This window comes from Abrus precatorius, unplaced genomic scaffold (genome assembly GCF_003935025.1).
Source record: "Abrus precatorius isolate BTA unplaced genomic scaffold, Abrus_2018 Scaffold4, whole genome shotgun sequence".
NCBI classification, from domain to species: domain Eukaryota; kingdom Viridiplantae; phylum Streptophyta; class Magnoliopsida; order Fabales; family Fabaceae; genus Abrus; species Abrus precatorius.
Window position 1 is genome coordinate 20,248,868 of NW_020874384.1, and position 25,928 is coordinate 20,274,795.

Here is a 25,928-nt window from a genome sequence, read left to right on the forward strand (position 1 = left end):
AACTATTTATCTAAATACACCTTAAAAATATCTAAATTGTTTATTTATAGTTAAGTGATTTAACATTTTGAATAATTTAAGTTTTTATTTTACAAAAAAAAGTTGTTTGTCAAAGTTATTTCAATGGAAATTTTTAATAATCTAAATTATCTATTTACTCAGAGTTAGAAAAAAACTTTTTTTCTTTAAATATTTAATAAACTTTATTTATTGACTCAAATTTAAAACATTAATTTAAAAAATAAGATTTATTTAACTATAAAACAAATAAATTAAATAGAAGAGGTATTCTCCTTTTTTTTATCATGCACCGTAAACCCACTTTTAAACAAACATATTAGCAGCATCGAGTAGAGTGTAACCAGTAGGGTGTGTGTGTCTGTTTCGTTTCCTATATTTTTGTTTCTATATGTAACAAAGAGAGGTATGTAAATTATGATAAAACTCGGAATCTAATATACTTTCCTTTTTTTATTTGAGAAACAGATAATAAAAAGTAAGGCGATTCGTGAAGTTATATTTTCCTAAATTATTTAATTTTGTGTATAGTAGTATTAAACAAAAAACATGTCTTCTTTTTATTTTTATTTTTTTAAATTATTCACCTTCGTTTGTTAGATTAAATTGCCATTCCTTGAATCATCCGTTTGGTACATGGAATTGAACTTGTTTCAGTATCACAGTTTAAATGTTTTAGTTGTGTAGAAGACTATACTTATTAATTCGACCCATTGATAAAAAGCTGACATAATGACTGACTAATCATAAATTTAGGTTTATTTCAACGTTATTGTTATAATTATGACATTAAATCTATGCTTATTTTTTTCGACGTAAATTCAAACACGAATAAACTCGCATAAATCTCTAAATTATTTTAGTTAATGAGTTTTTGAAAATTTGCACGAATGCAAGTGAAGGTTGTAAAGTTATTAATATCTTATTTATTACAAGCGGATGCAAATTAGTTCAATGTTGATAGATAACAATCACATAACTCTTTTTTCATTCGACAGTTAAACTGAGATAATTCCTTTTAATTAATTTACTGTTGAGTCACATTTCATCTAATAACTTATTATAATAAAAATAAAATAAAACAGATAACAGTAGTCATGATGCATTTTTATTTAATTTAAATATGATCTTAATTAAATTAAAAATAATATTATAATATTACACTTAAATTTTATCCATTGGCTTTAATATAAATATAATATATAATATAACGAACGTTGTTCATTGGAGGAGTAAATTTTACGTAGCTTGGTCTGAATTGAAAGTGCCTGACATGTGACAGCGACGCCACCAGCCAAGGAACCGACCTATGAGAAAACCACGATCCCACATTACCCCTAGGCTATAGCCCGTAGGGATTTCATTTTCCCGCTTAAATATATCTTCGTTAATTTTTTAATATTAGTTTTTATACCTTTATAAAGGAAATTACTTTACACTCGTTCACTAAAGCTATTTATGTAAAACATTAATTCCTGACAAATTCTTATTTCATTATATTATCATCTTACAGTCACTAAAATCTACAATGTTTATTTTAAAAATCAAAAACAACAAAATTTATAGGTCTTTTTATCAATATATATTCAACAACGTACATGGAACTTATAGCAACCTGCTTTTTTTACTTTATTTTCTATTCACTTATAAATTTGTATAATATTTTTACCTTCTTTTATCGTGAAAACATTAGATTATAAAACATCTTAGATTAAAGATATTCAGTTTTATTTTAGTTCTTATAGAAAATAATCAGTTTTTTTTTAATTAATATATACTTTATAAACTTTATAACATTTACTCTTTTTTCAAGGATTAAAGTATATTATTTAAAAAAAAAATCATTGATCAAAATAAATAAAATATCACACTTTTAACAATAATTAAGTTTAACCATTCTAAATTTACAATTATGGAATGGACTTCGTTATTTTTTTTTAATACTATTCTCTCTCTATATATATATATATATAATTTTAAAATATAAAAATTATTGAATTTTTTATTTACCAATTAAAACAATTTATAAACATGCGAAATAAAAAATTATTATTTTTTATCAAATACTATTATAGTTCACTTTCAATCTTTATTAAGTATTAAGAAAAACGTACAAATTGAGTCTTTTCTGTTCTTTTCTGTTAGGTAACCTTGGAAAATCAAATCGGTGGTCGGTGGACCCGCGTCATCCTTCTGTGTCGCACTCTTCGCAAATTGCTCTATCCACTCATTTTAAGAACGATAGAATCTAAGAATAATTTTTATATTATTTTCAATCAAAACAAAATTATTCATCAACATGTAATAAATTAAATATGATTTTAATACAAAATGTAAAAAATAAAAAATTATATAAATTTTACTTTTGTCGCTTTTAAATTATTTTTTATAATTTTAACTAATAATAAAAAGTGCAAAAAGTGTATTACTGATAAAATTTCTTAGATTATATACTTTCTAATATAGAGTTATTTTATTGGGACTTATTGACATTTATTAATAACAGATATTAATACGGTATATTTGATAATAGATCATAAACTGAAAGAGAGTATTTATTTGACACATGGACAAGTAAAAAAAAAAATACAAAGCAAAAAAATAGCAATTTACTCAATCAACAGCCTAACGATAACTCATGACATCGATCCAAGATTGGATCAAGTTCATACACATAACTAAATTAATCTTATTTTTCCGGGGAAGTAAAAATACTTAATTGATTAACGAAGCTTGGCCTATCTCGAAGCTCACAAACAATTGAAGTTCAACGAAACTTTTCACGTTATGCTCGAACTCACAATTCACTTAAAATAAGCTTTTCACGTACATCAAATAAATCGTGAGCTATCATATACAAAAAAAATAAATAAAACTTAACTTTATTGTGAAGAAGTCTTTTGCCATTTATATTCTACAATGACACAACCATGGAAGATATTTTTTCTGCTCAGCGTCATAGTTTGCAATTTTTTGTTGCAAGTTTATTCCTTGGGATTCCTCAGCCCGCGATACTTATTTTTCTTAATTTTGTTTATTGTCTTTATTAGGTTATAAAATCCACCAAACCTTATTTAATGATGTTCTCGCTTTACATTCACGTGAGAAATAATGCACGTACAAGAAGGAATTAAATTTATACCAATATAAAACCTAATATTACCAATTTATTAAAAAACAATAGAACTAAACATATTTTAAAACTTTTTAATATGTTGAAGTTAACTCTCACAACAGAAAAATCATACTTAAAATTTAAACTCGAAATTATATTTAAAGAAAATGAAATATAACGACAGTCGTTCTCACACTAAATATAACGTCACCCAAGCTGTGTTATTTATTTATAATATTTAAAAAATGGGAAGTGGAGAGTTATTCCCGGCACATGAGGTCACGGGGCAATAAACAAATATCAAAAGGTGGGACCCACCACAACGAAGACGTGTATGGCTGGGATATTTCCCACCTTGTCTGACTCAGACTAATTTCGAGGAACCCGATGAACATATCAACGGTCACTTTCTTCTCAACGGCTATTTATAAAGACAAAATCCAACGGTCTTCAACGTTTCGGCGGTTGCCGCCCTACAGTATTCCCCACGGTAGTATTCGTCTATTGGACTCAAATGTAAGGTTGCCGACCGCAACGGTTGTCGGTAATTTAGGAGAAATCGTGACCTAAGATAATAATTTGTATTAAAATAAGTGCAAATATAACATTTTAACTAATAAAAAAAAAAGCCGCTGAGCATTCGATTTTGGCATGTATTAAAAGGTGTACGAGCATAGAGAGCCATTCGCTTAATAAAGGAAGACCCATCTTCTCTAAAATAAATCATCAGGGTCCCTTGGACAAAAGATTTCATGTTCATATGTTTTCGTTGTTACCATATATATATCATACATAGATAGAGGGTTTTTCTTCTGATCTGGTTTTATGAGATCAAGGGTTTGATCGTGCTTTCGCCATATAGTATATATTTGTGTACACTAATTCACAGGCTACTGATCCGTTTGTTTTAAAGAAGATCATCGCCTGTTTGCTAGTTTTTTCCTTCTTTTTTTTTCACTGTTCGATCCAAACGCAGTCTTATCTTCAATGGAACAATCAATTGCACCCAACAAGCAAATCAGAATGAAAACCCCGAAGAAAAACGTACAAGGTAATTTCATTTCTAATAACCCGTCTGAGAATTTTGACACGTATGCAGGTCTCTTGAATCCTCCCTCACGCGCCGCGTCTTTCTCTCACCCCTACCCTCTCTCAGCTTCAGTCTTCAACCAGCAACCACCTCTGCTTCCTCTGCCCCACGTTTCCCCAATTCAACATCACCAGCATCAACCTCTGTTACGTCAAGGTCTCTCTCTCCCACCACCGAGTCGAAAAAACAGAACCAAAGACATGTCTCTGACGCCAAAGAAATCGAAACCCACGAAGCGAGAGGAAGTGAAGAAAAGATCAGGAACACAATCTATTCTGATCGTGGCTTCTGATAATCGTTGGGGACCCGACCCGAAAGACCTACCCAGGCATCTTTTAACGTCGAAGGTGGTGCCGGGGAAGGGGAATAACGTGGAGGAGATGGTTTCAGGGTGGGTTTTCAATCTGTCTCCGCCACCTAGCAGCTTGCCGTTGCCAAAGTTTTCTATTAGGTCGAAACTCAGTTGCAACGCTGAAGCTGCTAGAGGTGTGGATGCCGGAGCAACCAACAATCTCCGGCGACTTCTACGCCTCTGATGATGACTGAAGTTGTTAAATAAATCTCTCTCCACGTTGCGTGATCGTGTATAGCTTAATTAGCTAGCATGAAATATGATGCTTCGTTGGGCCACGTTACTTAATACTTATTATTATTAGTTTATTATGTTTAGTGTGTAAATAAAAGGATCGGCGAGGGTAAATTGCTGATTGGGGGTGGTTGATGTTGATGAATATCTTTCTTTGACTCCCCTTTTTCTTTTTTGAAAAAAGGGAGTGCCTTGTTTCGTTTGCTGATTTCGCGTGCCACCTGTGTTTTTTGAATTGGGGTGCACGCAAAATTATGTGTTTTATCAGTTGGGTATATCAGTTCCTTAATCTGTGTGTGTATTTTCTCCTTGTGTTATTTATAATTATGATCTCAAATTTGTACTGAAAAGATTTTCATCTTTCCTTTGAAACAAACAGCAAAAAATAAATAGGATTAATTAGCTCTCCATTTTTTGGCCGCTGTTTAGAATTCATCGATCCTTCACAAAATATGCAGTGTTCATTTTGAAAGTTAGTGCTTCTTCATGGATTCGGCAGAATACAAAATGATAAGATATACAAAATAAATAAATAGAATACAATAAAAAGTATGACAATTATTACATAAAAGCTTCCAAAATTAACTAGGATAAGCCTAAAAATAGATGTATTATATTTTGCTAATTACATGAATTTTAAAAATAAAATATGATAAAAAAAACTTACATTGTTATTTTTAGATTCAATTGCACTTTTTGGTCTTTATATTTTAAACAATATTTTTTTAGTTTTAATTAATTATATTTTATTTATCAAAATTTTAAAATGTTTAAATTAAATCTTTCACTCTAAAATTGTATCCAATAATTAATAAAAATATAATAGATGTATTGTTGATATAAAAAAATAAAAAATATTCAAATAAAAATATAAAAAAGTATTTTCTAATTTTTGCTGAATATTATTCTAAAATTTATTTAATAAATAATAAAAATATAATAAAGTATAACATCTTATTGATATAAACAAATAAAACATACCTATATAATATTTAAACTTAAAGTTTATAAAATATAATAAAATTTGTATTTATTTTATTTAATTATTTTATATATCTTTCTTTATAAATTTTCATAAATTAATAATGTAATTGTATTTTTTTAAATATTATATCATTGTATTATGAAAATTTATAAAAATAATATATATATATATATTATTTAAATATTGTATATGTATAAATTAGTGAATTATTACACTTCTATTGTATTTTTATTAATTAGTTGATAACATTTTAGGATGAAAAACTTAAATTTAAATATTAGATATTAAAATAGCTGAATATAAATAATTTAAATTAAAAAATACTAAAATCACACATAAATTAAAGTATAAGAATGAAAGGTGTAACTAAACCATTATTATTATTATTATTATTATCTAAATCATGTTTTTTACACACAAAGAAAAAACAAGATGAGACATAACTTTTTAGTTTTTGCATGGAGTTGACCCTAAGATACACTGATGGTGTTTTTAATTTTATTTTTTAAATCTTATTTAAATTAATTTAAATTTTTGACCTACTTCCTGAATAAAATAAAATAAAAACATTTTAAAAGATATCCTTTTAATTTGTTTTGTTTTAATGCAGTAGAGAATTTATTATTAATAAATAATTTTTTATTTTTTCTTATTTTGAAAAATACCTGTGTAATATTTTTAGTTGATGGGAAAAAAAAGTAATAGTACAATATATTAACTAAACTGTTACGGTCATAAAGAACTCACGTTGCGTGTAATAATCTGGAATTTTTTTTATTATGGTTTTTTTTTAATATCAAAATATGAGATTTGTGGTAAAATTATCAAAATATGATTTTTTTAAAATCGTTATTGGCAATTTTTATTATTTTTAATCACTTTTTTAAAAAAATTATAAAGATTATTTTTTAGTCTTCATCACTTTTTCAATTTTCAATTTTTTTATTTATATATAAAATCGTCATTAACGATTTTTAAACACTATATTTTTGTAATTTAAAAAAAATCATATTTTTGTATATATAATTTTTAAGTGCAGTATATTGAGTTTTTAATTACATTTTTTGAGCTAAACTTATTTATAATATGTTAAGACTAACCTTTTTATTCAACTTTTTTAATACCCATATAATATTTAAGTTTTACATCTTATTTAAGAGAAATTAAACATTTATTGCTTTAATAAACTATATGTTAAATCTAGAACATAATATTAATATAAATAAGTTTTTATACTTGGTATTTTTTTTAATATAATTGCAAACAATTGCAACACTTAGAAGATGGAATAAAGTTCAGGTTTTTTTGGAAAGAAAGGAGAAGAAACTACTGACGAAGACGAAGATGGAGATGAGAGCATACATGACACTAAACAGTGATAATAGAACAGAAGATAACATGCTTCAATATAACTATATAATTGATAGATAAATTTTATATGCATTGTCACACCTTATCACCCATCACAACCATTTATTAATATTTGAGCCCTTACCCTCTCCCCTTCTTACATTTTTTTTCATTGGGGTGCATCTATCTTTTATTCTTTCGTTAACAGCGAAGCTTATAAGTTCTTTTAGCTATTAAGTTGAATGATTCTTCATTTTGCTAACATACCTAAATTATCTGTGCTTATGGCGCTAATGCAAATGGATCACTCAATTATGGTCATTCTCATTTAAGAAAAAAAAATATTAAATAAAATGCAGTAAAAATTTTAGATTAATCTTTTGATGTCATTTGAAATAAATAAAAACTATATTAAAATGAACTAAGCTTATATTTGACGTAGATTAATTAATGACACATGTCATCTAAACATTAAAATAATAAACAGTGGCATATATAAAGACATTCTCAATTTTGAAACTACTAGAAATTTTACCTTTGAAAAATGGATCAAATTTGTGAACCTAATATTTGAAATCGCGGTGATAGAATTTCTTAATTACCGTTTACATATTACCGTAATTAATACTAATTAAGGATCAAATTATGGTCAAATAAACAAAAGAGTGCATGCATTGAGATTCGTGTGTAAACAGGTTCGTTCTCCCTTATTTTGCAAATTTTTCCTGGTTTCCTTCTCCTTTTCAGTTTTTTTTATGCAGAATAGGATGACAATTCCCGCGAGGTAGGAATACGAAACAAGTTTAGATGGAACAATGCCTAAGAATAATCAAGTACAGTTGAAAAAATGCATAAGAATAAGGGGCAACGGGCTACGAAACAAACATGTCGAGAAAGAAAAAATTTCTGGGCACACAATCATTACTCAACAAATCCCAAACAACTTAAAAAGAAATTTTCAAACAATATTGAGAAACCACCAACGTTCAAACCCCACAATAATTAGCTCCCATGAAATCTTCAAAAGCCTCGTAATATAAAGATATCTCAGCATGATCAGCGTCCGTTTATGCATAGATTACGTGCTGATGAATAAATGATGGCACATCTATCTACTTCAAGTATTAAAGAAATATCTTATATCCTTAAATAAAGAACTTTTAGACAAGTTCTGCAAAAAATATAAAAAATGAACAATAAGCATAAACTATTTGTAATTTATGTAATAATTTTATTAATTTTTTATACTATGTTTTTATCTTGTCGAAAATGGTGGTTTGTTCTAACATGAGGACCAAAAAATCCCCTTTTATTCTCCTCCAATTACGAAGAGACGACGGAGTGAAGATGGTAACATTGTGATCTCAAACTTGGCAAATAAGGAGCAAGAGTCGTGGAAGGGAAAGTTAGGAGTTGGCAACAACACATGGAGGTCGTACTTTACCCTTCCCATGTTCCTTCAACGTCCTCACACCTTTGCACCAACAAACATCTCATGCATGTACACAAGTTTGGTACGCAGTCAACGCCATGTTATCTTCATCTTCCAAACAATTTTGTGCAAATAATTAAACAAATCAACCGCAACTTGCTTTTCACAAATATGCAAACAAACCTATTGCTTCCAATTACTAATGAGTCCCAATTCAAATATGTGATTTTCACTTCCTTTGCAACTGTTATATCATGGTATATATATTTTCTCTTGGTTACATTGGTGTTGTATTTGCATATACGTAAGCATAGTGTATTATTTTGTTAGCTATATCAACATGTTTTTTTCACCATATCACGTTACGATTTAATATTTTCGAAATTAGTAGACCCATAAAAATCGTTCACAGACGTAAATTGTCCTTGATCACTTGCGTAAAAGTTTTCGGAACACTTTTCTGTAATGCATAGTTACATAATAATTGATAAAATTAAGGCAATTGTTCTATTGTGAGATTAATTTAGGGGTCTGAATATATTCTCAATCAACCACGCAGGATCAAGACAATCATTCGTCTGTCCAACTAATGTTTTTTCTTTTTTAATGAGGTGTGTCCAACTAACGTTCTGTTTTGTGCCTTTTTGTTGATTTGAAATTATACTTTAAGAATTTAAAATAGATAATAAACAAAAAGAAACACAACAAGAAATTAAAAGGACAAGAAAAAATATTTAATTAATTAACTGGAATGAATGATTATTAGGTTGAGGGTAGGACGAGGAGGACCTAATAGTCACATGAATTTTAGATAGCTGGCAAAAGGTTGTCTCTGGGTCAGTCACAGTCAGCCAAGTGTCTCACAACCTTTTTCTTTTCTCTTCTTTTCCCCTTACTCTCTCTCTCTCTCTTTTTGAATTTGATTTGCGAAATTCAATTCAAATTCAATTTAATTTCCCCCATTTACTCCTTCGCTTTTCTACCTGCAACTGAAAATAATAATTAGGGTTCGTTTCGTGCTTACCCTGAACTTGGTTTCGGTGTTTGAAGTTGGAGGCATTTTTAGATCCCTGATCTGAAAATGAGTGCTTCCAGGTTCATAAAGTGCGTCACCGTCGGTGACGGTGCTGTCGGCAAGACCTGCTTGTTGATTTCCTACACCAGCAACACTTTCCCCACGGTTCGTTTCTGCTTCACCCTTGTTCGCTATTAATGCTTCACTCTTGTTCTTCTTCTGTTGCTGGAAATTATTCCGCTTAGGTTGAAATCGGACGAATATTTTCCTTTTTGTTAACTTTAAGGATTTGCAGCTGAAATTGGAGATATATGCGGAGGAGTTAAAGTGCGTGTTATCACCTTCTGTTGAATTTGGAGTTTCGAAGTGATGTTTGACTTGGTCTAGAACGTTTAAAATTTGGAGATTCGAGTTAACGTTATTATTATGATCGTTATTATTATTATTCCCGTGTTTTGGAATAAATTAAACTTTATATCTCTTTTTAGCCTCATTGACTGATACTGTTATATGGTTCTAACCTTGATGTATCTTTTTTAAGCGGTTATATTATGTGCTTTGAGTTTGAGAATTTGCTTGTATTTTCACTTAGAGCGCTGGAGCGGAGTAGGGCTGTACTGCTACTACTTTATTTTATTTTATTTTGTCACCTTTCCAATTCTTCTTGGTTTTGTTCTTCCGAAAAATTATAACTCCGTGGTTTCACCCTTTTTCGTTTATGTTTGTCATCATCTGTCTCAGGACTACGTGCCCACCGTATTTGACAATTTCAGTGCTAATGTTGTTGTGGATGGAAGCACCGTAAATCTGGGGTTATGGGATACTGCTGGTAACATTGCAACCGATTCAATTGTATAGAATCAACTATTATTTTCAGCATATTATTAATTTCTGGCGGTTTAACATGTTGTTTGATTAACAGGTCAGGAGGATTATAATAGACTAAGACCCTTGAGCTATCGAGGAGCTGATGTCTTTATACTTGCCTTTTCTCTCATAAGCAAGGCTAGCTATGAAAATATTGCAAAGAAGGTTTATTCCTTGAATATGGAGAATTTAATTAGGATGATGATCGTTTAAATTAATTTCTGTACTTAAATGTAACTGATAAAGGACATTTTATTATTATTTTTGGTTTTTCCTTCAGTGGATCCCTGAGCTAAGGCATTATGCCCCTGGTGTTCCAATTATTCTAGTTGGAACAAAGTTAGGTAAGCCTTTTACCCCTTTCCTTCATTGAATGGATTGGCATATCATTGTTGCGTAAACAATTCAGATGATCTTGTTAGAGCTACCTGCATAGCTTTGGTAATTTAAAAGGCCATAAGGGTTTTCTTGACTTCAAAGTTCAGTTGTTCACATCAGTTTATTGCCTTATCCCATCAAATTTTTTCTAATCTTGCCTTTGTTTTTTTCTTCGAGGTCAGTTGCTTCATAGTTTCTTTTATGCACACCCCAACCTAGAGTATGAAATGGTTAAACAGACAAACAGTAATTTGAAGACTTAACATTTCTCATTGCTTATTTCAGAAATGATGAAAAAATAAATTGGTTTAGCATCAATGTAGTGGAGTTGTGGGAATTCTAGTTTGATTTGTTTTTGTTTGAAGGAAATAGATGCTGGACAAAGTTCACAAGACTTGTATATGTAGGTTCTGATTGTGCATGAGAAAAGTGGCAATTTCTTTTTCTTACCAGGATACTAGTTCACTATTAAATTCATTTCTGTGGTGAATACTGGTTAAAAAATTTTCAGCCAATTCATCTTCTCCAATGCTGAATGATTTAACAACTGTAAATGCTTAATTTGGCATGCAGATCTTCGGGATGATAAGCAATTTCTTATGGACCACCCTGGTGCAGTACCGATTATTACGGCACAGGTATGAAATACCATAGATTTTCTTGTTATATCCCCTTTCTTTTGGTAGAGAGGGAGGCATGAGTTCTTGATTTGGAAATTATGTTGATCTACACATTGATTGATATTTGTCTTTACTTTGGTTGAAGGGAGAAGATTTAAAAAAGCTGATTGGTGCTCCTGCCTATATTGAGTGTAGTTCAAAAACGCAGCAGGTGCAGTTCTCTTCCTTGACATTTATGCAGTGGTTATTTTTCCTTATGTTTGTATTATGGGTTTTCATGTGCTTCTGGAATAACAGAATGTGAAAGCTGTTTTTGATGCTGCCATCAAAGTGGTTCTTCAACCACCAAAGCAAAAGAGAAAGAAGAGAAAGGCCCAGAAGGCTTGCTCAATATTGTGATTAAGAATCGGAAATTAATAGGAGGTAGTGACATTCCAGCCAACCTTTAATGCTGCCTCTCCATCAGTTTGTCTTGTTTTGTTCTCTATCCTCTGTAGCGAGAGCAGGAAGCCGTGTATAGTTTGGACTGACATCTTAGGGCCTTATAATCACTTGATTACAGCCTTGTCTTATTTCATACTCTGTAATTACTACTAGGTCAATTACATATGCTCAGTGTCGATCTATTTCCTTTTGTTATTATATATGTTAGCAGCTTACAAAAATACTGCTTGCTTTGTGAGTGCGGTCATATTCATGGCCCTTACTTGTGATGTCATCTATGAATTTCTTTAATGGTTTTGGCCAATTGTCGCACATTTAAGTTTGACACTTACTGGATGTTGTTTCTGATTGAAGGATAAATTCCATTTTGGACCAAGGGATGTTCCATTAAAATATTTACGTTGTTGTATTGTACAGGTGTGTTCTTGTATCTGTCCATCTCGATCTCCTGCAGTTAAATGCTTCCCTAACCTTTTAAAATTGCTTGATTTGTACATAAAAAAAAAACTCCTACTTGATTTTATTTGTATTAAATCAAAGATGAAAGATGCTTGTAAAAATTTACTTGCCGTAGATGGAAAACTGCATCCTGTGCAGTTCAGTCAGCGGCAGGAGATCCAGATCCAAACCAAGTGTCTCTTTGGCAAGGTTTGGTTGCGGGATGGAGACACTGAGACGGAGGTATGCATATTATGTTTGACTAGTCTCTTGCTAGAGAGACAGAAGACATAAATTTAAAGGATATCAGTGTACTTTCTAAAAAAAAAGACACTAATGTGTCAGCTCTAGAGACACAAAAGGTAAATTTATATATAAAAAAAAAAAAACACTAGTGTCTCTATTTTTATTGTCTCAATGTCTCTATCTCCAGTATCCAGTATCCAGGACGGTAACTAAACGCTGTCTTGGTAACACGTTTGTGTCTCTGCATTATCTTAAATACATTTGCTATAGTAAAACTATAAAAAAGTAATAACTGTTCGTTTATAATAATAAATTTATAATAATAAATGTTATTAATTGCTTAAGTTTAATTCTAAAGACTAAAATTAATATTTTTTAAATTCTTAACTTAAATTTTTATGAGTAAGCTTAAGTCCTTAAAAGTAATAGATTTTTATTAAAAATTAAGACAATTATCACATTAAAGTTTTTAAAAGGTGATAAATGTTTTTTTAATAATTTAAATGTATTATTATTAAGTTTAAACTCATATATAAGGGCTAGTGTTAACACTTAAAGAAATTTATTAACTACAATTTTTAAAGTTAAGTTTAAGTAATTGAAAGAATAAAAAATTCTTAAAAAAAATATTATATTAAAGTTATAAGAAAGAAAAAAATGTTTTTTTTATTAAAAATTAAATTTAGTAATTGCTTAAACTCAACTTTTAAGAATTAGTGTTAATATATTTTTTTATTAAAATATTATTATTAACTGCTTTAACTCCGGTCTTGAAAGTGAGGTAAACATTTTTTTCTAAAATTATCAAATTATTAAATCGTTGATGAATTAAGTTGCGAGCACTTTCATAATAAAAAAAAATTTAAAGGTCAAGAGTGAAAATGAATAAAACAACAGTATCTACTTTGAATAAGTTAAAAGTGAGTTCAACAATAGAAAATTATAATTTATTTAAAAACTTGTAATTTTTTAATAAACTAATGTGCTTGATAAATAAAAAGTAAAGAAATGTGTTTTTTTAAAGTTAGTTTGTAAAAATTACTAGAATTAGCATTTATCATATTGAAAGCTAATAACCAAACTATTTTTCCATTCTTGACTTTCTAAATAACGTGTACTCATACAAATTCGTCTTAACTTTTATTGAGTTATTTGAAACATTTTAACTAGTTGCATAACTGACTTTACTGAATAAATTTAAATTAATCAATTAATTAAGTTATAAACTTTTAACTACTTTCATAAAATAAAATATAAATGTCATTTATAGTGTTTTTTTTATAAATTAGTTTTTAAAAACTGTCAATTATCCTCTCTTTTTTTCACCAAATAACTCTATCAACGTATTAATAAAACAAGTTAAGAAAATTTAAATAAATTATAAACTTACATTACTAAGAACATTATCAGTATTATTAAAAATAAAAACAACACACGAATGAGTATGATTTCCCATATTGACATAGTGATATAAACCTTTGTTTTAGTTTTTTGTCCACAAACCATACGTTAACCTGACCCAAAAAGCACATTAAAAAAAAAAAAAACAGCCTAAGTTGGGTAATGGGATGGGTCCTATTTATTTATTTAAATTAAGAAGAAAAACCCTAAACCCTGTAGTATATAATCCTGATTGCCAAACGGTCCCTCTTCTTACAGTGATTTTGCAGAGTGCGTTTGGCAGATTACCGAATAGCGAGGATGAGAGGGGTGAACAGAACCATATTTATAGGCAGAGCCTTAAGCAGCAATTCCACCGCCGTTGCCACCCTCCACCGACAACCGCGAGTGGCTCCCTATGCCACCACATGCCTTAGTCCTAACCCTCGCAAGATCTTTCATCCTTTGGGCCTGTCAAGTCCCTTTGTTTCTCGCAGCGTCACAGGCTTTACATATACTTCTTCTGCTGCTACGTCGCTGGCCCAAGACCACCATGCCAAGGGTTCCGAAGTGGGCTTCAAACCCAAACAAGTCGTCCTCTTCCAATACGAGGCTTGTCCATTCTGCAACAAGGTTAAAGGTGAAATTCTGTTACAAATTATAGTTAATTAATCGGAATTTTATCTTAATTAAAGATTAAATTTCTTAATTTATTTTATTGATTTTCCCAGCGTTTCTAGACTATTATGATGTTCCGTACAAAATTGTGGAGGTAAATCCGATCAACAAGAAGGAGATTAAGTGGTCTGAGTACAAGAAGGTGCCTATTGTGACCGTTGATGGGGAACAAATGGTTGATTCTTCAGGTTCATAACTCTCTTTTTAATGCTTTCATTTGTGTGTATTTTTCAGGTGCCTATTATTTATTTATTTTTATTTTGCAGACATAATTGATAAGTTGATTAAAAGGATACGTCCAGATTATGACCTAAATGCAGACGAAGAGAAAAAGTGGCGTGAGTATGTTGGTTATTATCGTTTTCTAATGATTTTTCTTCTTTATCTTTTTTTTTTTTTAATAAATTTTTGGGCTACTTGGTTGCTTAACATTTTCTCTCTTCTTTGGTAAAGCGTGGTTACGTTGCAACTGTTGGTGGTCTTTTTGTAACATTGGATGCAAGATTAGGGTGTGTTTGGAAAGTGTTTATTTAATAAGTTCTTTTTATAATTTCTCCTATAAATTTGACCATAATTTTTTTTTAAATAAGCTATAAAGTGCTTATTCTTATAAGCTATACAAAGAAGCTTGTTAAAATAAGTTGGAAAGAGCTAATAGAATAATGAATTATTTCTATAAAGTTTTCATAAGTTCTTCTAAACACTGCCTATTTGTGTATCATGTGAGCATATGATGGGTGTGACTTGTTGTATAGGTGGGTGGATAATCACTTGGTGCATATCTTGTCGCCAAACATATATCGAACTGTTCCGGAAGCTCTTGAATCATTTGAATATATCACCACTCACGGTAAGTTTTGAATAAAAGTTTTTCTGTTGTAAACTGTAATTTTTTTTTTACTTTCAGAATGGAAAACAAAAAGATTGTTTAACGTATAAGCACAGATGATGCTGTGTTGTTGATTGTAGGTTGCAGCTAATATATGAATTGTAAGCAGATTATGTGTTTCTGACTGACCTCATACAGTTTTGAAACACTTTGAAAGTTTGAAGCATATTAATTTTCTCCTAATCAGTGTTTTACTCTGTCATTTTCTGAATATGGAGAGAATTCGTTATTAGATCTGATAATTCTTTGTTATTTTCAATTACTTCATGCAAAGTTGATTATTCTGTAGTGACCGTAAAATATGCATACTGGAATGGATATTAAGTACTAACAAGTAACCTGTCCCTCTGGATGCATAATGCTAAACAGACATGATTCATCAAACTGTTTTGCTTCTTCAGATTTATGTAACCCTGTACGACTGTATCACCACCGCTCCATGTCTGTAATGATTGTATATCTTGAACTTGAGGCACACCAAAAGAGAGACAGAGAGGAAGCTTTAATCCAACCATTGAAAACTATATTAATTGTATGCCTTTTATAAGGCAATACATACATGCCAGATTAATTTAATCACTCCCCTTCACTCTTTGCTACTTTCCTCTCTCTTAACCTTATTTGCTTTTTATCCTGCAGTCTAGCATGTTATGGTGTGTAAACAATTTTAGAAGTTTCCCTCAAAATATGCAGGCAATTTCACTTTATCTGAGAGGTTGGTAGCAAAGTATGGTGGGGCTGCAGCTATGTATTTTGTGTCAAAGAAATTGAGGAAGAAACACAACATCAGTGATGAGCGTGCAGCATTATATGGAGCGGCTGAACAATGGGTTGATGCTTTGAAGGGCCGAAAATTTCTTGGTATGTTCAACTAACATGATTCACATTTGCTACAATAAGTTAGGTGCGTACATTATTACCATGAACACTTGTAAGTGCTTATATTGTTGGTTTTGGCAGGTGGGTCGGATCCTAATTTAGCAGATCTTGCTGTCTTTGGTGTTTTAAGACCAATTCGCCACCTCAAGTCGGGTAGAGATATGGTAGAGCACACACGGATTGGGAAATGGTTTTGTGATATGGAAGGTGCAATAGGACCGTCTTCTAGGGCGAGCGAGCATAGCTATAATGAGTGAAATCTATGAATTGATGAGCAATGTTATATGGGGAGGTGAAATAAGTTTTATTCTTCAAGTTTGATGAGTCTTAGTAAATGATAAATGCTTTGCTCTAGTAATTTATCTTGCGGCCATAGTGGTGATTTGCGATCGCATACTGTTCTGGCAAATTCTGGCATGCATTCAATAAAAGATTTCTCTGACTCTGGAACGATCACAATAATTTTCTCTTGCTTTAACTGTTTTAACATTTTCTGTCCTATTCAGTTTTTAAGCATAGGGAGTGAGGGCCATGCTGATTTAGATATGAAATCACTAGTAATATTCACGCTCAAGTTTTCTTGGAGAGAGACAAAAGGAACACGCTCGAGTACACAAGGATCAGGGATGTCTCTTAAAAGGCTAGCACATGTAAATTCAAGCAGTACACGATACAATTATTCTTGGAATTTTAAGCTTGCCTTGCAGTTGTATACATGGCTTAGACGAAAAATATTTCATTAGGAACTACCGAACTAGTATGTACTTGAACATGGATAATTTTTAGTTTATCATTATTATTTTTGCATTTGGTTTGTCTTTCTACATGTTTTTCGAGCTTTTGCTATAACCTTTTATAACTTTCTGTGGATAATTCTATATAAAGAAAGTATCTAAATATAGATGTATTTTCTTTATTTATAATATTTAATAAAGAAAATCTTATAGATGAAAAAAATGTAACGAGGGTACGCAATTTTCAAACTTTACAATCTATTTGGTCCCTTTTGATGTCATTTCTCCTTCCTACGGATTATTCAAACATCTATAGATGCTTCATTAAATAGATTAAACTAAAGTTTTAGATAATATTATAACTGCATTTAACTAATGTATATTTTATTGATGATGTATTTATATTTACATAGTAATAATATTGATACAAAATATATACAAAATATTAATAAATATTAGTATAACAAATAGGAAAAATGCAGTGGAATATTAACATGAACAATTGTGCAACAATGAACAATTTACTATTATGTTGCACAATGGTATCATACACTCGAAGAATAATTAAAAAAAAAAAACAACTCAAATGACATTTATAAAAGATTTTTTGTACTCTTTAACACAGTATTTTAAATAATTTTATTATTAAAAATTAAAACTTATTAAAAGTTATGAGTAAGATTTATAAATGAGATAATTTAAAATAAATTTAGAATTCTCAATAGTTTCAGTCAATAGATAGTAGATAGTAGAGGCTTCTATTAATGTTTATACTAACGGTACACTCAAGGTTAAAATATATTAAATTTGCTAAACTTGTATTACGCTCAAAACTACTTATAAAAATTTAAAATCTAATAGATAAAGATAAATTTTTTAAATAATTAGATTAGTAATTATTGTATTATCTGTAGCACTATGGTTTCTCATTGTGTAACCGACTGACCCAATAAAAAGGAAGTTATGAGGGCGAATGATTCATAATATTTACCGGATTTGTTTATTTGGCACCTGATTCCCAGTGAGTAAATTCCAACGACATTGCGCAACGACACCTTCATCGCTTCTTCTACAGCTTGCGTGTCCCGCGAAACACACCTCACAAACCACTTCTTATTCCTTTCTCCCTCAAATCCTGAGGCTTGATCATCATCAATCATCACCTGTTTCCAAAACAGCTTTCTGAAGAACAACATCAAAACCCTACCCTGCAATCCGCGATGCAACAAGGAGATTACAGTTCCGCTCCATATTACCAATTCCCTCATCTTCAAAACCCTAACCCTAACCCCAACCCTGTGCCTTCCGATCCTCTCCCCAACAATCCCTACGCTTCTGCACCTCCCTTCACTCCCAATTACGTTCCTTCCGATTACACCCCTTACCCCTCATCCTATCCCCCTTCCTACTCGCAGAACCCCGATCCTACTCCACCCACCGCTCCTTCCTACCCTCCGTCTTCCTCCAACCCTAATTTGCCTCCCTTCAATTCCAACTTCGAATCCAACCCTTCTTACCAACCACCACCCTCTCAACCCTATTTCCCACCCTATGATCAGCAGCAAACGCCTCCCAATTACGCCCCGCCCCCTTCATCAATTCCTTCCACCCCCAATTCCACTGCTTCGTACTCTTCCTTATATAATTCCGCTCCTTACGGCCACACAGCTGGATCCTCCGTTCCTCCGGTTCCAGCATACGAAGCCTCATACGATAATCCGGTGAAGCCCGATCATGGGAGTGGCTTTTTCGATGATAGATATGGTGGTTTTAATCGGAGCCGTTCCGATTTGGGATCCGATTATTATGGGAAGCGTCACGATGGCAGCGTTTCGAGGTACGAAGGTGGCGGTGAAGAAGGTTATGGAGATGGTGTGTATGCTTATGAAGGGGGCAAAGTGGAACCATATGGGGCGCGAGGCACTGCGCCGAAATCGTCGACGTGGTCAGCGTTTGATGATTATGGGAGGTCAATCAGTTTCCCCTCTCAGAAGGAAACTTCTGTTGGGGGGAAGATTGTGAAGGCAGTGCCAAAGGCTGATACCCAAGAAGACGTGAAAGGTGGCGTGCAGAAATTTCGGGTGAAGCTGTTGGCAGAGAGTGGTGGTCAGAGCACTATGGATGTTCTCTGTCAGGTATGAAGAGGATAGCAACGAGAGCTGTTTATTTGTTATGGCTGTGTATTTTATTCTACTGGTTTAGGCTTCAATTTCACTTGTTTTTGAATCGGATCACAGCAATTCAGTGGAGTTGAGTTGTTTCGTTTACTCTGTTGTTGTAATTACTATAGTTAGTCAGGCTTGGCGGCATAGCTAATATGGCACGGGGACACTAACATAATGATTATTAGTGTTAAGCAAGTATTCGCTGATAAAATACTATCATTTATCCAATTGTTATTGTATTTTCATTTATATCCATAAAATCTTTTAAAAAAAGAAGCAAAATGCAGTCAAGAGTTTCCAAAGTATCTATGAATACGGATGTGTTTGACATAGGTACGACAATTATTTAAACCAGCCTTTGCTTCCTAGCTGTTGGGATATTGGATGACTATTGAATGGCTGAGTGATCTTTCGTATAAGTAGGTCAATGCTGGATCTGGTTTGTGACCTTGAGCCAAAATAGTAGTAATTTCAGTCCAGACAAGTTTGCTGATATTTAGAACTTTTAATAATTATTCTAAAACTAATGGATTACTCTCTTCTTTTGAATATGATACTACATATTCGTGTAAAGAAATGAACAAAGCTCTGTCATGCCTTTGTTCATATATCACTCTTTTTTCTACTAACTGTTACAGTAAATTTTATGGGAGACTAAGGGCTTACACAGGAAATCCGGAAATTTTGTCCACACAAAGATGCTCAGAATATTGTCTGATTTGCATTCATTGCTACTGATCTGGCTTTGTAACTTTGTTAATATTTGTTCTCTCAGATTGGTTTGGATGGAATTCGTATGTTGGATCCATATACCAGTCGGACTTTGAGAATATATCCTCTTGAGAATGTAACAAGATGTGATGTGAGCTTCTTGATTTCCTTTACTAAACTTCACTATATCAATCTAATTATTTTTCTGATAGTCTTTATCTAGATCTAATATTTTTCTTGTTGAATTGTGCAGAGAATGGATTCATCTACCTTTGCATTTTGGTCAAAGAGCCCGGTGGACATTGAGCCAAGACGAATCAGATTGCAATCCAATAGCTACACTACTAACACACTTTTGGATACTGTGACTGCTGCAACCATACAGGTATTCAGAATTTTCAACTTTATTTTATAACAATAGTTCTTGTTTTTCTGATAAATTACGTTAGAGCATGTTTATTTAAAAATCTGTTGGAAGATTTGGCTTTTTTATTTTTCAAGGTTACACTGGGACAAGATCTAGTTGTAATTTCTTGGCTTGTTTGAGTTACAATCTGATAGATAACAAGACCAGAAGTAAAGGAAAATAGAGAACTAGCTGAATTATTAATTATATCTTCTCTATTGTATTGATGTCAGAAAAAAAAAATCCAGTAACAGTGGGGCTTTAATTTGAATGATAGATGACAATATCAGACAAATATGGATAACTCAAGCAGTTTCAAGAGCGCCTGATTCTCTCCCAAAACCTTGTCATACTCTCCATTCCCCTTGCTTAGTCTCTTCCCTATACATGGCTATGATCTATCTGAATTTCTTTCCCACAATCAGCATTCCTTGCCACGTAGGTAGTTAGTTAGCTTAAGTCTTAATGTGTACCGTACTGTCTTGGGCTTGGATCCCGTTTCTCTCTTGAATCTCTTCCTGAAATATACCTTATACTGTGGTGAGGGTCTATCTCTTTGAAAAGCTACATAGAAGATCATCTTTTTGCCCATGACATTTAAATTATTTTCTTAAGATTTCATTACCATTGGATATGGTCTTTCTGTTATATTTTCTGTTACATGTCTGTCTCAACTTTTTCTCACTAATTGACTTCATGAAAATGCAATGCATGCTTAGCCCTCTGAACTAGCAATAAATATGGGTTACCCAAAAATCCAATCAATTTGGTGCTTGAGTGCACTTTATCTGTACTTTTTTGGAGTGATGTCAAATTTACTTTTGTTATTGACATACGATCTGTAATCTGTAATCATGAATTGATGATTTTGGCTGTTGACACTGGCAAACAAAGATTTATACCTAAAATCCTTAACTAGTTGCAATTTTAGTACATGTGAAAGTTCAATGTCGTTAAATTATTTTCATATTAATCCTTAAATATAAGAGTTGAATAACTGAATCAGTATGCATGAAATGGGACATAATGTTCAATTACTATAGTTCATATTCTTTAAAAGCTGTCATATAGTTTCTACCATCCCTCTTGCAATGATATAAAAACTTAACATTATTCCTGGCCACTAAAGGTTTTCTTATTAAACAGCTTGCAGTCTATCTTTTTCTGGGCTTTTTTGGCTACTTATCATCTACTAAATTGTTTTCAATACTGGGAATCTTGTTATATATGGTCTTAATTACCCTTATTTCCTTAATGCAGTTCAAGGAAATGGGTGGAAGCAAGAGGCCTGTTGAATCAGTGAAAATAAATGAACAGCCTGCAGAAAGAAAGAAAGGGTTTGGCGATTGGATGAATCTGATTAAACCTGCCAATGAAGAGAAGGATCATTGGGTAATATTAGATGCAATCTTGCTCTGTAGCTGTCTTCTCTTCCCCTTGTCTCATTAAAGGACACTAATGCATTTGGGTTTTATGAATTTTGTTTTTTCATTTGAAGCCATTTTTTTTTTCTAGGATGCACTGTTGTAGTGGATTGTGGTTGTTTGAACATATATTGTTGTTGAAGTTGGTATTTTTGTTGATTTAAATATCAATGTTTATGTTTTCCCCCTTTTGACTCATGGAATGTTTCTGAATAATAGTTTATCTTAAAGGAAATTAATTGACTAACTGTACTAACCTGCTTCAGTTCAGCTATGTTACGTGTTCATTGTTTCTTGTACAAAATTAAAATTCTTACCTGGTTCTGTTTGTGTATAGGTCCCAGATGAAGCTGTCTCAAAATGTACAGCATGTGGCACTGACTTTGGGGCTTTTGTTCGTAAGGTTGATCCCCCTGTGGCTGTTTCCTTTTTCAAGCAATATTTTCTGTTGTGTGTGCTCTGTTTCTAATGACATAGTCCTCTTCATGCTTCTCACAGCATCACTGTAGGAACTGTGGTGATATTTTCTGTGACAAATGTACGCATGGTAGAATTGCTCTAACTTCTGATGAGAATGCTCAACCAGTTCGAGTTTGTGACCGGTGCATGGTATGTTTAATATTTGTTGGCTTTCTCTCAATCACATTGGAGATAATGAAAACTGTGTTGTAGAATATGCTTGTGCTTCGTTACTGTTGTAGTGCTATTAAATGTGATATCCAAGTATAGGCCTTTTCTCCCCTACTGGCAATGAATTAGTGTGTCAATAGTGAAAAACTAAATTTGGAAACCATGTTTTTTGTTGCTGTATAGGCAGAAGTGACTCAGCGGCTTAACAGTGCTAAAGAGTCATCGAGTAAACCTGCATTGCAGAGTCATGAGGATCTTGCCAGGAAACTTCAGGTAAATGGTTGGAACCTGTGGGACCGTTTGTTTCTGTGTTGTTTTTATTGGCCATGGAAGGTTATAACTACTTTATTTAGTTACTTGGTTAATCTTACTTACGGGTAAATTTCTTGGTAGGAGGAGCTGGAGAGAAATCGAAAGTTATCAGGTAATGTCATCTGTGTTAGTTAATTGTAAAACTTCTTAGTAAGTACGTGTAAGGGTAAAAAATTAAATAGTAAATGAATCAAACTTTTCTTAGAAGTTATACTTAACTTTCTTAAATTTTAGGAGTTTAAGTTGCTTTTATGCTTTATTTTTTATATTGATTTTTACCTCATCTAAGTACTTATCCAGAAGTTTACCTAAATTGGGCCCATATAGACTTTGATTCATAAATTCTCAAGGGATGCAGGTTTCAAGCAATCTGTTGTGTGGATTATGAGTGAAACAACTGGATTTTTTGTTAAAATTTGGAAAATTATCTCTGCAGCTCAGTGAAGTTGTTATTTTTGTAGTTTACAAGCCTGAGGGATCTGGAAGACGGATGAAGGAAGTTGCATGCCCTATTTGCACAGTCCACCTGCAGGTTTGATATAGTGATGACCATTGTCCCCGCTTCTCTCCCACACAGAATCATTACATCACCGTCACCATCTTCATTTGGTGCTTTGTTGTGATTATTGCAGGTTCAGGTGCCTAGCTCAGGTTCAGAGACCATTGAGTGTGGAGTTTGCCAGCACCCATTTCTCGTGAGTGCTCATTGAGTTCAGATAGCATTAATACGGAAGGTGTCTATATGTTTCCCAAGTTTAAAACTCAATTGTTTTACTGATCTCTGTCTTGCACATTGATAATTAATGATGGGGATTGCCTTATGTTTATTATACCTATGGGCTTGTTTGATGACCAATTTTCATCTGCAGCATTTTATTTTTCTCGTTTTCGTGCTTTGAGCTTGGTGTGCTTTGTTAGTTGTTTACTTCTCTTTTTCACCCCCTCAAATTCGTTGGTCCGCTTGTATAAAATAGATGCTGAACTTGTACATGTATAGCTATGTTAAAATTCATTTTGGTTTAAGATGATTCGATGGCTCGTCAGCTCTGAGATTTGGTAACTTTTAAATCACTAGGCCAACTGGGCTGCATTTATGAGACATTACGTGATGTTTTATAATTTATAGCAGAATATCATTTGTTTCTAACTTTTATCTTTATCGTTTATATCTCCCTGAAAGTGGAATAATAAAACATTAAGGAAATGTTTGGGAGGGCTATAAGTTCTCAAGTTAGGGTATAATTATGTTAGGTTTGCCAGAAAATTAAATCAAAACCTGTAACATTTAGTATTGGTAGATATGATTTTTTGTTTTGTTTTGGGTCAGTTCAAGTCAGGATCATGCTGTATTTATATTTTTAAAATAAAATACATTTAAACCATAAAAAATTAAACCAAATAACAAAATATTGCTTTAGAAATTATACATACTATTTTATTCCTATTTATTTGTTGAGAAAGAAAAGGAAAAAAGTTATTTATTTGTTAATATGAAATTTAAGAAAATATTAATTGGTATTCTTCCTTTGATAATTTTTCGCTCTTATACTAGTAGTCTAAAGAGTTTAAAGAAAAATATATTAAAAATTATTTTCTAATGTGCCAAAGGACGCGATGAAAACTTATTAGTGAGTTTTTACTGAAACATATATCAGAGGATGAAATACATTGATAAAAATTTATTATATGTTTATTTTTTGAATATTTTTTGTTAATATCAGTTTTTAAGTCTGAATTTAAGGACGTAAAATTTATAAATTTTAATCAAATAAAATATATTAATTATATTATAATTATAAAATAAAATAAATATTTGTTTAAATAAAATTTAATTACTGCTAATTGTTTAAACCCAGGGTGTCTACGATTACCGATTTATTAAATTGAAAGAGTTTGGTCGAAAGAAGATATTAAATCAATAAATATATAAAATTTTATAATATAAGCCTCTTAACAAAAAATATTAAAATTTTATGTACTTTAAATTACTATATTAAAAAAAATGTAACATTATTTCTCTCTTATCTTTGATAAGTACATTTGGACTAAATTGTTAAAAGCTAAAAAAAAATTGTTGAGAGTTTGTAAGACAATCTATCTCTTAAAAAGAGAAACATTAATAATACACTCATAGGCTAGTGTAATTAAGTTAAATTATTTTTATAAATTTTTAATTTCTCATTTTATCCCGTACATCATAGTTTTTCAATGTGTTTTGTTCACTTTGTTGTCAGATATTAACTGGTTAAACTCTTCACTTGACAATTGGACAACATCTTCATTTAATGTTATTTTATAATTTTTATTAAAAAATTATGATATTTACATTGTTTGATAAGATTTATTAAAAAAATGAAAAAAAGATAAAATAATGACGTTTCATAAATATAATTTTTTTAAAGTATAATTGTCTATTAAAAATATTTTCTATTTTTCACATAACCAAATGAGTAGCAAATGACTTTTATAGATTTTTTTGTTTTTGTTTTTTTATTGCATTGATATTTTTATTTTCTACGTTCATTCTTTTTCATAATATAATATTTTGAACAAAATTTATTGCAAATTAACTTTTGAAAAATCAATGCATTTGCCTACTCTGCTGACTTTTGAGTATATTGTCGGAAATGTAATTGCCGCAACCATCAGATGTATGACAGGCACTACGTAGACACATTTAAGGACCCTAACATTCATACTTTGTATTTTTAGTGCAAAAGAATTTATTGATGGACAAAAAGCCCCATCATTCATGAAAATAATATTCAGATTCTTAAACAAATTTCCCTGCAATTTATTTGTAATTAAATGTTACTCACTATTTTTAAATATATTAATTAAAAACTTAAACATTAAAAGTTGTTTAAAATATTGTTTTTCTTCTATTTATTTATTTCAAAAGAATATATATATATATATATATATATATATATATAAACACTACACAATTTAATTGTTTTTTTATAGATTATTTAATAATTTTCTCAATTTATTGCACTTGAAAATTTTATATGAATAGAAATAGTAATAATTAATATTATTTAAACTACATAAAATACATAATATTATTATTTGCATAATTTGAAATTCAATTTCTACATAAGTTTTAATAACCTGTTTATTTAGTAATTCTTTG

At 31.2% G+C, this 25,928-nt stretch overlaps 4 protein-coding genes across 8 annotated transcripts; all 4 read left to right on the forward strand.

The window, feature by feature from the left end:
* The first annotated feature begins 3,767 nt into the window (after positions 1–3,767).
* LOC113864733 lies at positions 3,768–5,208 on the forward strand. Its single transcript, XM_027498791.1, has one exon. It carries the CDS (start codon positions 4,121–4,123, stop codon positions 4,757–4,759), a length of 639 nt encoding a protein of 212 aa, XP_027354592.1. The 5' UTR covers positions 3,768–4,120; the 3' UTR covers positions 4,760–5,208.
* A 4,189-nt stretch (positions 5,209–9,397) lies between these two features.
* LOC113865439 (rac-like GTP-binding protein RAC1) lies at positions 9,398–12,752 on the forward strand. 2 transcript variants are annotated; one of them, XM_027499985.1, is made up of 8 exons: positions 9,398–9,756; positions 10,333–10,420; positions 10,514–10,623; positions 10,739–10,802; positions 11,410–11,474; positions 11,602–11,667; positions 11,754–11,879; positions 12,318–12,752. In XM_027499985.1, exons 1-7 carry the CDS (start codon positions 9,658–9,660, stop codon positions 11,853–11,855), a joined length of 594 nt encoding a protein of 197 aa, XP_027355786.1. In that variant the 5' UTR covers positions 9,398–9,657; the 3' UTR covers positions 11,856–11,879; positions 12,318–12,752. The 2 variants fall into 2 exon arrangements, with proteins under 2 accessions (XP_027355786.1, XP_027355785.1); XM_027499984.1 differs by lacking the exon at positions 12,318–12,752 and having other exon boundaries at positions 11,754–12,267.
* A 1,443-nt stretch (positions 12,753–14,195) lies between these two features.
* LOC113865015 (prostaglandin E synthase 2-like) lies at positions 14,196–17,214 on the forward strand. 3 transcript variants are annotated; one of them, XR_003504947.1, is made up of 7 exons: positions 14,196–14,604; positions 14,696–14,830; positions 14,909–14,984; positions 15,398–15,492; positions 16,225–16,392; positions 16,492–16,755; positions 16,793–17,176. XR_003504947.1 is itself a non-coding variant. In XM_027499324.1 (6 exons), the coding sequence occupies exons 1-6, from the start codon at positions 14,286–14,288 to the stop codon at positions 16,665–16,667; spliced, it is 969 nt and encodes a 322-aa protein (XP_027355125.1). In that variant the 5' UTR covers positions 14,196–14,285; the 3' UTR covers positions 16,668–17,214. The 3 variants fall into 3 exon arrangements, 1 of the variants encoding a protein (XP_027355125.1); XR_003504948.1 differs by lacking the exon at positions 15,398–15,492 and having other exon boundaries at positions 14,909–14,980; XM_027499324.1 differs by having other exon boundaries at positions 16,492–17,214.
* A 910-nt stretch (positions 17,215–18,124) lies between these two features.
* On the forward strand, positions 18,125–23,935 carry LOC113864429 (protein FREE1). Of its 2 annotated transcripts, none has more exons than XM_027498114.1 (10): positions 18,125–19,279; positions 20,085–20,171; positions 20,274–20,405; positions 21,687–21,818; positions 22,188–22,253; positions 22,349–22,459; positions 22,664–22,753; positions 22,874–22,904; positions 23,254–23,324; positions 23,425–23,935. In XM_027498114.1, the coding sequence occupies exons 1-10, from the start codon at positions 18,365–18,367 to the stop codon at positions 23,500–23,502; spliced, it is 1,713 nt and encodes a 570-aa protein (XP_027353915.1). In that variant the 5' UTR covers positions 18,125–18,364; the 3' UTR covers positions 23,503–23,935. The 2 variants fall into 2 exon arrangements, with proteins under 2 accessions (XP_027353915.1, XP_027353917.1); XM_027498116.1 differs by having other exon boundaries at positions 18,151–19,279; positions 22,877–22,904; positions 23,425–23,890.
* The last annotated feature ends 1,993 nt before the right edge of the window (positions 23,936–25,928 follow it).

Excerpts from the sequence above, each read along its gene's own strand:
- LOC113864733 (XM_027498791.1), top strand. The coding sequence starts at position 4,121 with ATGGAACAATCAATTGCACCCAACAAGCAAATCAGAATGAAAACCCCG.
- LOC113865439 (XM_027499985.1), top strand. The coding sequence starts at position 9,658 with ATGAGTGCTTCCAGGTTCATAAAGTGCGTCACCGTCGGTGACGGTGCT. Across the intron at positions 9,757-10,332 it reads CCAGCAACACTTTCCCCACG|GACTACGTGCCCACCGTATT; the intron begins GTTCGTTTCTGC and ends CATCTGTCTCAG. Across the intron at positions 10,624-10,738 it reads ATGAAAATATTGCAAAGAAG|TGGATCCCTGAGCTAAGGCA; the intron begins GTTTATTCCTTG and ends TTTTTCCTTCAG.
- LOC113865015 (XM_027499324.1), top strand. The coding sequence starts at position 14,286 with ATGAGAGGGGTGAACAGAACCATATTTATAGGCAGAGCCTTAAGCAGC. Across the intron at positions 14,831-14,908 it reads ACAAATGGTTGATTCTTCAG|ACATAATTGATAAGTTGATT; the intron begins GTTCATAACTCT and ends TTTATTTTGCAG. Across the intron at positions 15,493-16,224 it reads TGAATATATCACCACTCACG|GCAATTTCACTTTATCTGAG; the intron begins GTAAGTTTTGAA and ends CAAAATATGCAG.
- LOC113864429 (XM_027498114.1), top strand. The coding sequence starts at position 18,365 with ATGCAACAAGGAGATTACAGTTCCGCTCCATATTACCAATTCCCTCAT. Across the intron at positions 22,254-22,348 it reads TTGGGGCTTTTGTTCGTAAG|CATCACTGTAGGAACTGTGG; the intron begins GTTGATCCCCCT and ends TGCTTCTCACAG. Across the intron at positions 22,460-22,663 it reads GAGTTTGTGACCGGTGCATG|GCAGAAGTGACTCAGCGGCT; the intron begins GTATGTTTAATA and ends GTTGCTGTATAG.